The sequence below is a fragment of the Oncorhynchus masou genome, chromosome 8 (assembly GCF_036934945.1).
Source record: "Oncorhynchus masou masou isolate Uvic2021 chromosome 8, UVic_Omas_1.1, whole genome shotgun sequence".
Lineage (NCBI taxonomy): Eukaryota > Metazoa > Chordata > Actinopteri > Salmoniformes > Salmonidae > Oncorhynchus > Oncorhynchus masou.
Window position 1 is genome coordinate 43521081 of NC_088219.1, and position 12630 is coordinate 43533710.

A 12630-nucleotide genomic window follows, 5' to 3' on the forward strand; every position below is an offset into this window, starting at 1 on the left:
TTCCAGCCCCTCGGCATAGTTAGGATTTGCATCGTTGCTGAGGTCAGCGATCAATCTTTTCGTGGGTGAAGGTTAGAGGGGAAATGGGTGGAAACCCATTTGATGGATTGCTCATTGTTATGATTATCAGTTATTTCAATTTATGTAATGTTTGGGTTTTTGAGTTGGAGGCTGCAAACACGATTTAACTCAGTTTGTAAATGTCAATGAATCATCAAGACTGGGTCAGTAATGCGAGTTGGTTATAACTGAACTTGCCAAAACAGATTTAATTCATTAAATCGATTTTAATGATAAATCTAACCTGTATAGGCTATTTGGGAATTTTAACTTTAATTCACCTGAAAGAGTTGCTATCTCTAAGTTAACGTTGAAATGTTTAACTATGTCTCATTGGTTAGAACACATTAGTTTGCGTATTATTCCAATAATCAACCTGGAAAGGTAGTGTAGCATTTTAATGTATGTATTAAATTGAATGAGCCAATGATATCCAATCAGTTGAGACTGGTTAGATATTGTACAGCATAACCTGAATTATTTAAAAATACTTACTGGTGATTCTTCACTATTGGACAGGGGCACAGCTTTAGTTTGTAGAAGTGGGGTGGACATAACTTGGCGGGTGTCTGGGGATCCTCCCATTTTTGGGGGCATCTAAAGATCATTTCCTGAATTTCCAGAACACATAATTTGATCCATGACCCACAAAAAAAAGTAAGCAAATATACCCACAGTCGTCATGCTACTGTAGGTAAGAGACCATTTATTAAATGTTTAAGTAATAAGACTGAACTAAATCATTCCACCTTTTAACCAATAGCCTAATAAATGAACAAACCTTACAAATAAAGTACAGACTTCACTTTTGAATGTCTTTATTAAGACGTCCTCTATATAACATCAGCCAGACCGCCCAGCCAGCCCGCCCAGCCAGCCCGCCCAGCCAGCCAGCCCGCCCAGCCAGCCAGCCAGCCCGCCCGCCCAGCCAGCCCGCCCAGCCAGACCGCCCAGCCAGCCCGCCCAGCCAGACCGCCCAGCCAGCCCGCCCAGCCAGCCTGCCCAGCCAGACCGCCCAGCCAGACCGCCCTGCCAGCCTGAGCCGCCTGTACTCCCGACCCCCACCAGTCTTAGTCAATAACTCAACTCTCACCCAACACAACTTCCTTCCCATCTTTAAATTTTTGAAAATGTTTATATATATTTTTTTTTACATGTTTCAAAGGAAGGGTTTGTTAATCAAAAGTTTAAAAACACACACACCTTTACACACTAACACACAGAAACAGTACATCCTCCGTATAATTCATATCATAGGCCTAATAGTATTGTAGAGCTCTTTTCACCTGCACACAATATAGGTGGGCAAGGACATAGCAACTAGTGGTTGCCTAAATAGGTATCTCTCCTGACATGGGCATGTTTTCAATACAGACTCCTTTTCACGTACAGTATTCCATAAAAGGGATCCAGACCTTGCACAGTATACCCTTAATATTGTAATAAATCAAATCAAGTGATGCATAACTTGACATTTCTGCTATCCATTGTGACATTGTGGGAAGATAACAAACTTTCCAATGAATGGCAATGCATTTCTTAGCCGCTATAAATGCTAGGTTACACAGTTTATTCTGATAAGTCTCCAGTATCAACATTTCCAAGCAAACAAAAACAGGGAGAATCTGTCGACCTGCTGCGATAAAAGAACATACTCTATATCAGAAATCAGCCAGTCTTCAAAATATGTCCCCTTTGTGTTTCTCACCTCCTGCAGAGTAAAAACATTTCCGAGTGCATGATATTCAGTTTAACTGGCATATACAGTGGGGCAAAAAATGATTTAGTCAGCCACCAATTGTGCAAGTTCTACCACTTAAAAAGAGAGAGGCCTGTAATTTTCATCATTGGTACACTTCAACTATGACAGACAAAATTAGAAAAAATAATCCAGAAAATCACATTGTTGGATGTTTTATGAATTTATTTGCAAATTATGGTGGAAAATAAGTATTTGGTCAATAACAAAAGTTTATCTCAATACTTTGTTGTATACCCTTTGTTGGCAATGACAGTGGTCAAACGTTTTCTGTAAGTCTTCACAAGGTTTTCACACACTGTTGCTGGTATTTTTGCCCATTCCTCCATGCAGATCTCCTCTAGAGCAGTGATGTTTTGGGTCTGTTGCTGGGCAACACGGACTTTCAACTCCCTCCAAAGATTTTCTATGGGGTTGAGATCTGGAGACTGGCTAGGCCACTCCAGGACCTTGAAATGCTTGATTTTCTGGATTTTTTTCCCTCATTTTACAGGCCTCTCTCATATTTTTAAGTGGGAGAACTTGCACAATTGGTGGCTGACTAAATACGTTTCTTTCCCCACTGTAGTTCTATGGATGGTTTTACATTGTAGTCATTTATGTCTGAGATTATATGAACAAAACTGGGCATTCTAACATATCTGTATTTAGGTCTAGTGTGATTGAGGCAAAAATAGCTAAAGTTAGTGAACCAGCTAGCTAACATTAGCAAACCTTTGGCTAGCTCTAGCTAATGGTATAATGGTATATCAATTTACTTCGGTTGAAATGGGAAACAAAGACTACAAAACATTTCCATACACACAACAGCTGTTACATACTGCTACCTGACAGATAGCCATAGGCTAGCTAGAGCTGAACAGGCTGTGGCAGTTACTAGCTAGCTAACTAGCTGCTAGTAGTTCATTCACTTAAGCCGAGAGGGGATGAAACATTGGATAACGTAACACATCAGTTACACTACTAGCTCAGCACTGCAAGTATTTTTTTTCTTTTCTTTTCTTCTGTCAAACAGCAGTTACCTTGCCAGCTTGATCAGTCAACTAAAGAGTAGCCAGTTTCTGCTCTGCTTGCTTGTACAACTCAGAGAAAAAGCACAAGTACTGACAGCAGCTCCCTCTATTAATCTCTCCCATATTGGTCCTATACACCAGCCTTTCAGAAGCTTTGCCTTCACACAGCCTGTCCGCACGTTCTGTTTTGTCCTTGCATTTCAGCCAGAAAGCAGCCTACCTGACAGCTCTGAGGCATCCGCATGGTCCTAAAGCACACTGGTGCCGCATTTTGTATCACAGTGCAATGTTAAAATTGGGGGGGGGGGGGGGGAGACAGAAATGCCATTTCAGAATGTAGGAGGGGGGTAATTTTTTATTTTATTTAACTAGGCAAGTCAGTTAAGAGCAAATTCTTATTTACAATGACGGCCTACCAAAAGGCAAAAGGCCTCCTGCAGGGAGGGGGGCTGGCAAAAAAAAAATAGTAAATAAATATATATATATAGGACAAAACACACATCAGGACAAGAGAGACAACACTACATAAAGAGAGACCTAAGATGACAACATACAAAGGTAGCAACAAATCATGGTAGCAGCACAAAACATGGTACAAACATTATTGGGCACAGACAACAGCACAAAGGACAAGAAGGTAGAGACAATTCATCACGCACATCATGTCCCACCTGTCCCCAGTGAAAGTTGCGAACCTGTGATTGGACAAGACTCGAGCAAAAGCACTATGATCATTGGGCGGATTAGATTATGCTGAGCCTGGGGCCCTGGGCAAGGCCTGTCACATCATCCAGTGAAAGTGGGGTGGGAGGCGCACCCTTCCCAAATCGAACAATAATCTGCACCACTCTGTAATTTTGTCAACAAGGCAGCATGGTGCATCCTACAGAAACATACATCACTTTTCCATGTAATAAATGTTTCCACATAATAATTTGTTTTCATTAACAAAATCAACCCCTTTTGCATTGGAAACACAGAATCCTTGTAATTATGTCGCTTTCATGACAACAGGAAACTCATACAAAAAAGGTTGAATTACGTCAGTCATTTTCAGATCAGAAAGTCGAGCTCTATAAAGTGCCCCGAGTTCCCGAATTGGAATTCCGAGATGTATGACCAAAACGAATTTTCCCAGTCGGAGTCGTTTTTTCCGATTCCCATTTTGTCGTGAACTAACAGAAGTCCGAGATTTCTGAGTTCCCAGTGGTTTTGAACACGGCGTTACTACACGTGCTTAATTACATCCCTTTTGTTTCGAATCGATTTTGCGTGCGGGATTAATCGAACCCCCTTTTTGGACGATAACTCCTCCTTTATATTCCAGTACAGGTTTGTTCGAGTATTGTGAATGGTTGAAAGGATTGTGTTTCGTATTGGTTAGACGGACTCTGGTATTACGTTTTGATTCGTTGATCCACATTGCCCGGTGTCCGGGTAAAATGGCGTCGGAAGAACACTGCTCGGTACCACCTCGATGGCGGTCGATATCACTAACCCACGTAGAGTTCCCTGCTGGTAAGTGTATTGACTAATTATTATTTTACATTTGTCTGATAGATACTCGATGCTTTGGTAATCTGCAAGATATCGTGGGATGTTTTGCGATTGAATTGGCACGACCGACGTGACCTGCCAAATAGTGAAACAATAAAAAGCATATACACAGCTCCGCAGAGAACGTTGGTAACATTAAATGCCAAATAGTGGGACAGTTCCGCATGCGCAGTTGGAAAAGTTGTCCACAATGCTAAGTTAACTAGTTCGAGTTTGCGTTGCTACATAAAATGTTGAACTTAAATGGTCATGAAACAGCGTATGCTCAGAATAAAATGTAGTTTAAAGTTTGTCGCGTATAATTTCCTACTTGACTTGTTACTGGCCCGGTATAGCCAACTAGGTTTTGTTGTTCGCAAAGTAGCTAGTTAGCTGAGAGACACTACGGTAGTAAATTGGCTAGCTAGGTTACGCCTTCCAAGCCGAGAAAATGGCCAAACCATATGTAGGTTGTGTACCTTTTTATCACGCAAATTGATCATTTGTAATGTATACTCGCCTTGACGTTAGCTAGTAGACTCATTAACTAACTAGCTAGCTGGCAAACTAACCCATTGTAATGGGATGTGGATGCCGATACAAAATTAATCTCATCATGCAATTAAACAAGCTACATTTATGGTGTTTGAATATTAACAATTATCTGTATAATATCTAGGCATTGAGAACGTAACTTCTGCTTGATGTTTGCCCCTTCTCCTTCAATCATCACTGATCTGACAGTGGAAAGGTGAAGGCATAAGAACTGTGCCATAGCATACTAGATAGGTTGTAGAGTGGCTACCTAAATACCCCCATGCACATTCCCCTGAATTTGTATTTATTTTATTAAACCTTTATTTAACAAGGAAAGTTTGTTAACAAATTCTTAGTGACTGCCTAACCTGGACGATGCTGGGCCAATTGTGAGCCACCCTACTAGGTCTCTCAATCACGGCCGGTTGTGATAGAGCCTGGAATCAAACCAGGGTCTGTAGTGATGGCTCTAGCTCTGGGATGCAATGCCTTAGACCGCTGAGCCACTTGGGAGCCCCTCCTGAGTGTTCAAATTGTCTTGCAAAGGGATTGTTTATATTATATTTTTTCCCCCCAAAGGTGATCTGACGGGACAATTGTTGGCCTACACCAGCCTGCTACCCATAGTGATCCTTGTGGGCTTTGTCACCCTCATAGTGTTCAAGCGTGAACTGCACACGGTAAGTAATATAACCCAGATCCTTGCCCCATATGGGACCTCTATTACAGAAATCCATAAAAGAGGTCCCAAATGGGCTACCCAAGTCCCTGCTGGACCACTAAATGAGGACAGGATACGTGTCAAACTCACACATGATGCATGCTAAAACTCTACATATAGAAATGCTTGTACAAGGTCATATAGATTAGATTATCATTGGCCATTAATATTAAAGATTATTGAAAGGTGCATTACTGTAAGCACGTTTCTAAAAATGTGTATCCATTCACAGTGTGGACTTAAGCAAATTATCACACCTAATCCTTTTCCCCATTCCTCTTTCATAGATCTCCTTCTTCGGTGGGCTCGTACTGAACGAAGGGGTGAACTGGCTGCTGAAGCACATTTTAAGGGAGCCCCGCCCATGTGAAGGTGAGGAAAGCGACAGGGGTAGCCTAGTGGTTAGAGTGTTGGGCTAGTAACCGGAAGGTTGCGAGTTCAAACCCCCGAGCTGACAAGGTACAAATCTGTCGTTCTGCCCCTGAACAGGCAGTTAGCCCACTGTTCCCAGGCCGTCATTGAAAATAAGAATTTGTTCTTAACTGACTTGCCTGGTTAAATAAAGGTAAAATAAAATAAAACTTACTGCAGTGACCCAGTACACCAATAATAAGTGTTTGTCTGTGCATCAAATATACAGTCGTGGCCAAAAGTTTTGAGAATGACACAAATATTAATTTCCACAAAGTTTGCTGCTTCAGTGTCTTTAGATATTTTTGTCAGATGTTACTATGGATACTGAAGTATAATTACAAGCATTTCATACGTGTCAAAGGCTTTTATTGACAATTACATGAAGTTGATGCAAAGAGTCAATATTTGATGTGTTGACCCTTCTTTCTCAAGACCTCTGCAATCCACCCTGGCATGCTGTCAATTAACTTCTGGTCCACATCCTGACTGATGGCAGCCCATTCTTGCACAATCAATGCTTGGAGTTTGTCAGAATTTGTGGGTTTTGTTTGTCCACCTGCCTCTTGAGGATTGACCACAAGTTCTCAATGGGATATCAAAATATCGATGTTTTGTTCCCCGTGCCAGTTATCACTTTTGCCTTATGGCAAGGTGCTCCACCATGCTGGAAAAGGCATTGTTCGTCACCAAACTGTTCCTGGATGGTTGGGAGAAGTTGCTCTCGGAGGATGTGTTCTTTATTCATGGCTGTGTTCTTGGGCAAAATTGTGAGTGAGCCCACTCCCTTGGCTGAGAAGCAACCCCACAGGAATGGCCACAGGATGCTTTACTGTTGGCATGACACAGGACTGATGGTAGCGCTCACCTTGTCTTCTCCAGACAGGCTTTTTTCCGGATGCCCCAAACAATCTGAAAGGGGATTCATCAGAGAAAACAACTTTATTCCACAGAAGTCCAATCCCTGTACCTTTTGCAAAATATCAGTCTGTCCCTGATGTTTTTCCTGGAGAGAAGTGGCTTCTTTGCTGCCCTTCTTGACACCAGGCCATCCTCCAAAAGTCTTCGCCTCACTGTGCGTGCCAATGCACTCACACCTGCCTGCTGCCATTCCTGAGCAAGCTCTGTACTGGTGGTACCCCGATCCCGCAGCTGAATCAACTTTAGGAGACGGTCCTGGCGCTTGCTAGACTTTCTTGGGCGACCTGAAGCCTTCTTCACAACAATTGAACCGCTCTCCTTGAAGTTCTTGATGATTCAATAAATGGTTGATTTTAGGTGCAATCTAACTGGCAGCAACATCCTTGCCCGTGAAGCCCTTTTTGTGCAAAGCAAGGATGACGGCACGTGTTTCCTTGCAGATAACCATGGTTGACAGAGGAAGAACAATGATTCCAAGCACCACCCTCCTTTTGAAGCTTCCAGTCTGTTATTCGAACTCAATCAGCATGACAGAGTGGTCTTCAGCTTTGTCCTCGCTCGTCAACACTCACACCTGTGTTAACGAGAGAATCAGTGACATGTGAGCTGGTCCTTTTGTGGCAGGGCTAAAATGCAGTGGAAATGTTTTTTGGGGATTCAGTTCATTTGCATGGCAAAGAGGGACTCATCACTCTTCATAACATTCTGGAGTATATGCAAATTACCATCATACAAACTGAGGCAGCAGACTTTGTGACGAATATTAATTTTCATTCTCAAAACTTTTGGCCACAACTGTACACTGTGAAAGACTTACGCCCTTAACCAACAATGCAGTTTTAAGAAAAATACCTGGTAGGTAGGTAAAAAACGTATTTATTTAACAAATTAAAGAGCAGCTGTAAAATAACAATTGCGACGCTGTATGCAGGGGGTACCGATTAATTGAGGTAGAGTTATTAAAGTGACTATGCATAGATAATAGCAACAGAGTAGCAGCAGTGGAAAAGAGGAAGGGGGGGACAATGCAAATAGTCTGGGTAGCCATTTGATTAGCTGTGCAGGAGTCTTATGGCTTGGGGGTAGAAGCTGCTGTTTCGAAGCCTCTTGGACCTAGACTTGGTGCTCCGGTAGTGGAGAGAACAGTCTATGACTAGGGTTGCTGGAGTCTGACGATTTTTAGGGCCTTCCTCTGACACACTGCCTGGTATTAAGGTCCTGGATGGCAGGAAGCTTGGCCCCAGTGATGTACTGGGCCGTACGCTCTACCCTCTGTAATGCCTTGCGGTCGGAAGCCGAGCAGCTGCCATACCAGGCAGTGATGCAACCAGTCAGAATGTTCTCTGGTGCAGATGTATAACTTTTTGAGGATCTGAGGACACATGCCAAATCTTTTCAGTCTCCCAAGGGGGAATAGGTTTTGTCTTGCCCGGCCAGACACCGATTTTGTATCTGTCAAACACAGATGAGGCAATCGATTTTCTACGGGGCCTATATGTTGGACAGTGGAGGGGAATGGAAGTATCTCCAGTTTTGCCCGTCGTTTTTACATACGAAACTCGCCCAACTGTCCATCAAAAGTTCAATGAAACTTTTGACCAACAAAAATGGACATTGACGAAGGCCTTTGCTTTTCATCCGTTTTAATGTCATCCATGTCTGGCCACGGCCTAAAGCATCTATTTGTGATTAATTTCGTAGCATGTGGTTAACCCCATGTCTATTCTCTTCCCCAATATTTTTCCAGGAGCTCACGCAACCCTGACCACTGAGTATGGGATGCCCTCCAGTCATTCCCAGTTCATCTGGTTTTTTGTTGTTTACTTCTTTCTTTTTCTTTATTTAAGGTGAGTGACTTCTCTCCCAGTCTACATTTCTTTAAAAAATGGTCACGAAAATAATTATTTTTTCACAGTCGTTATTCATACGTGACATTTGATGTTGGCTGACGCACTTTGCCCATGTCTAGAATGCATCAAACGAACAACGCTCGCTGTGTGGAGCTACTGTGGAGACATATACTGTCCATCACCTTGTTAGGTGTGGCCTTCTCGGTGTCATACAGCAGGTGAGGGCGGGAGGGGTGACAATGGAGGAGACTTAGTATAAATAAAAAAATATTGATTTGAATGTATTTTTAGAGCATGACACAGTTGTTCAATTTGGTCCCAACTCCTCAAATAGTTTTGCTGTTAATAACTGTTGTAATTAGCTCAACCCAAAAATTGCACAATTTTTATTAAAAAAAATATGCTCAATGACTAAATTGTTTTTTTTTTCCCTTTCTCAGGGTTTACCTGTTGTACCACACCTGGAGTCAGGTATTCTACGGGGGAGTGACCGGTAGCACCATCGGCGTAGTCTGGTTCTTCTTCACACAGGAGGTTCTGACACCGCTATTCCCCAAGATGGCAGCATGGTAAAGAATGGGGACACCTCTCAGGGGGGTGGCACACAAGCTTAGAAGAAAGTGCCTGGCACAGATTTGGGCAGAATGCACTGTAGCTACAGATTCTCAGTGAATCTGATGTTTTTCATTTGATATGATGGATTTTTTTCTATTGTTTCTCTTTGTTTAACTTTGTCCCAATCTCTCCCAAACCCTGACTGCTGACAGGCCAATATCAGAGTTTTTTCTGGTGAGGGACACAAGCCTGATCCCCAACATCCTGTGGTTTGAGTACACGGTGACCAGATCAGAGGCAAGGTGAGATATTTTATTCACCATATTAGGTGGGAAAGCAATCTGTGACTTCATATTGAGATGTTTTCAACCATGTTTAGTAATAGTTTGAATGTCTGCTTATCCTCCAGAAACAGACAACGGAAGCTTGGCACAAAACTTCAGTGATCGTAGCAGTTCCTTGGTGAAACTGAGTAAAGAACCACACACACTCATAACAAAACACACTGGAGAATCATCTTCTGGACTGACCTGATTGCAATGAAAAAAGGCCAACCCATTTACAGGTGGACCTAAAGAGAGTGCCAGGACACGGCCCGGAGCCTGCAGCCTGAGCAAGTCCGTCCACATGCCTCACTTTGTACAGCTTGCCCAAACGCTCCCCCGACGCATACAGACCGTGAAAGAGGCATACTATTTAATGACAAATTAATATATACTTTAACTGTAAACTCACACACAGACAGGAACCATTTACTGTAAGAAAGAGATTTTCAGAAACCAACGGAGGGCTCTGTCAATTAACAAAGCATTGGCTGGTGTTAATGCACCATGACATTTGTCACTCTTTTGTTTTGGGTTTGCTGGTGGGGGAAATATGAGATTGGTGGGGTAAACCCTTGTTTTTTTGGGGGTCTTATATTACAGAAAAGAGAACCATTTTTAAAACTCTGGTGTAACATGTAATATATAAACAAATGTGTACTTTATTAAAATTAAAGAGAAAAGTGTGGGGGGGGGGGGTTAACATTATTTACACGAGAAAGGTGGGTGGGTTAACTTAATTTACATGTGAAAGACCCCTGTTTCCCCCTCTGATACAACTTGTCAGCCCAATGTATTTGGTTCCAAAATGTACTTGCAGGCGTTTAAGCCCTCACATACTACACTAACCTTGGCTTGTACAGTATCTTCTGTACAACTTGAGGTCTCGATTATGTTTGAGATGATGCAGAAGAAGAGAAACGAGGCAGAACACAAGGGGCTCTGTTCTTTTTCTATTCCTCTTCCACGCAGGGTGTGAAGGAGTGTTTTCTCAACCCCTTTCTCCCTCCATGTCTGACACCCCAGAAGCACAAACCTGGGACATGTATGTTTCCTTTCATTTGCGGTTCTAGAGAACATGAAACTGTGGCTTGTTGTTCCTAACTTTCTTTTTACCTGTCTTTTCAAAACATTCCATATCATCTAGTGAAAAAACAAATTATATGACTGCTGAGGGGAAATGTTATTAATGGTGATTTATATTATTTTTTTTCTATTTTGTTTTCTATTAAACCTCAGGTCAATCTGTAGCATGTGTTAATGCTGCATTCCTCGGAAATGCAAGAGCTGATGTTTGAGGCTGTCTGGTGAAGGTTAAAAGCTGATTTGGAATTGTCATGTCATTAGCTCCATAAAGGGAAGTAGTTCTCTTCGATTATAATTTTGTGTAACCCATATCAGGCTGAATAAATAAAGTGTTTATCTAAAATTGTATGCTTCCCCCCCCCCTTCCAATTCTTCAGTGAATAATAGTAAATTAAAAGAGAGCTTATGTAAGAATCATTATGCAATCCTGAAGGTCATTTTGGATTATTTGGACATTTAGGTAGAACCTACCTGTACAGAGATCATACACAAGCATGTCACATAAGATGTTCAACTTATGTTAACATTTTTATTTATTTCACCTTTATTTAACCACGTAGGCTAGTTGAGAACAAGTTCTCATTTGCAACTAAGACCTGGCCAAGATAAAGCATAGCAGTGTGAACAGACAACAGAGTTACACATGGAGTAAAAAATTAAGTCAATAACACAGTAGGAAAAAAAAAAGAGTCTATATACATTGTGTGCAAAAGGCATGAGGAGGTAGGCGAATAATTACAATTTTGCAGATTAACACTGGAGTGATAAATGATCAGATGGTCATGTACAGGTAGAGATATTGGTGTGCAAAAAAAGCAGAAAAGTGAATAAATATAAACAGTATGGGGAAGAGGTAGGTAAAATTGGGTGGGCTATTTACCGATAGACTATGTACAGCTGCAGCGATCGGTTAGCTGCTCAGATAGCAGATGTTTGAAATTGGTGAGGGAGATAAATGTCTCCAACTTCAGCGATTTTTTTTTTGCAATTCGTTCCAGACACAGGCAGCAGAGAACTGAAACGATAGGCGGCCAAATGAGGTGTTGGCGTTAGGGATGATCAGTGAGATACACCTGCTGGAGCGCGTGCTACGGGTGGGTGTTGCCATCGTGACAATGTTCAGGAGATCTGCACCGTAAGAAACCACATTATGGCTTTTTGACCAGGGGTTGTTTGCGGCCCAATCATCAACTATGCCAGTCAAATTCAATGATTGGTCATTCAATTCATTCAATTTATCGGTCAAATCCCCCAGTGAACAATTTGCATGAACCAGACCTTGTCTGATATCAAATTTGCACACCATAAAATGTTCATGGTCTTCCCATCTTGATGTGAAGAGGTTGGGAGGGTGTACCTGCCCTATGCTGTTTCCCAAAATCATTGTAGAACTAGTATCTTTTGTCCATCTTAATTCCATTTAAACTAAATTATCTTAGTGCTACAATGCTTTTGGGGAACTCAGCCCTAGTTGTCAATGTATCAATTTACTTGGATGATATTCATTCTGTCAAGTTATTTCTTTGTTTATTTGTGTAATGAAGAATAAATCCCTGAGTCGGAGTACTACATGTCGGGCCCAATTTTCTATAAATTAGGGCCACTTCTCAGAGGTACAGTAATGAAACATGGTAATGGCTAGATGGGATCCAGCCTTTTTTTAAACGTTTTGTAGCAGGTTTAGAGTACTTACGCAGCAGGTTAGGACAATTAACGTAGTAGGTTAGGATAATTAGCTTAAAGGTTAAATAACTTTTTTTTAATTAGGTGAAGGTTAGGATAAAATGATACGAATGGTTTAGATAAATTTGACAAAGGCTGTATTCCTACTAGCCATGACTAGCATGACCATGAACAT

General features: G+C 41.7%; 1 protein-coding gene across 1 annotated transcript; it reads left to right on the forward strand.

The window, feature by feature from the left end:
• Positions 1 to 4094: 4094 nt before the first annotated feature.
• Positions 4095 to 12335, forward strand: LOC135544714 (dolichyldiphosphatase 1-like). The gene is made up of 8 exons (XM_064972555.1): positions 4095 to 4350; positions 5485 to 5585; positions 5914 to 5998; positions 8706 to 8805; positions 8928 to 9026; positions 9249 to 9377; positions 9576 to 9665; positions 9773 to 12335. Exons 1-8 carry the CDS (start codon positions 4275 to 4277, stop codon positions 9807 to 9809), a joined length of 717 nt encoding a protein of 238 aa, XP_064828627.1. The 5' UTR covers positions 4095 to 4274; the 3' UTR covers positions 9810 to 12335.
• Positions 12336 to 12630: the final 295 nt, after the last annotated feature.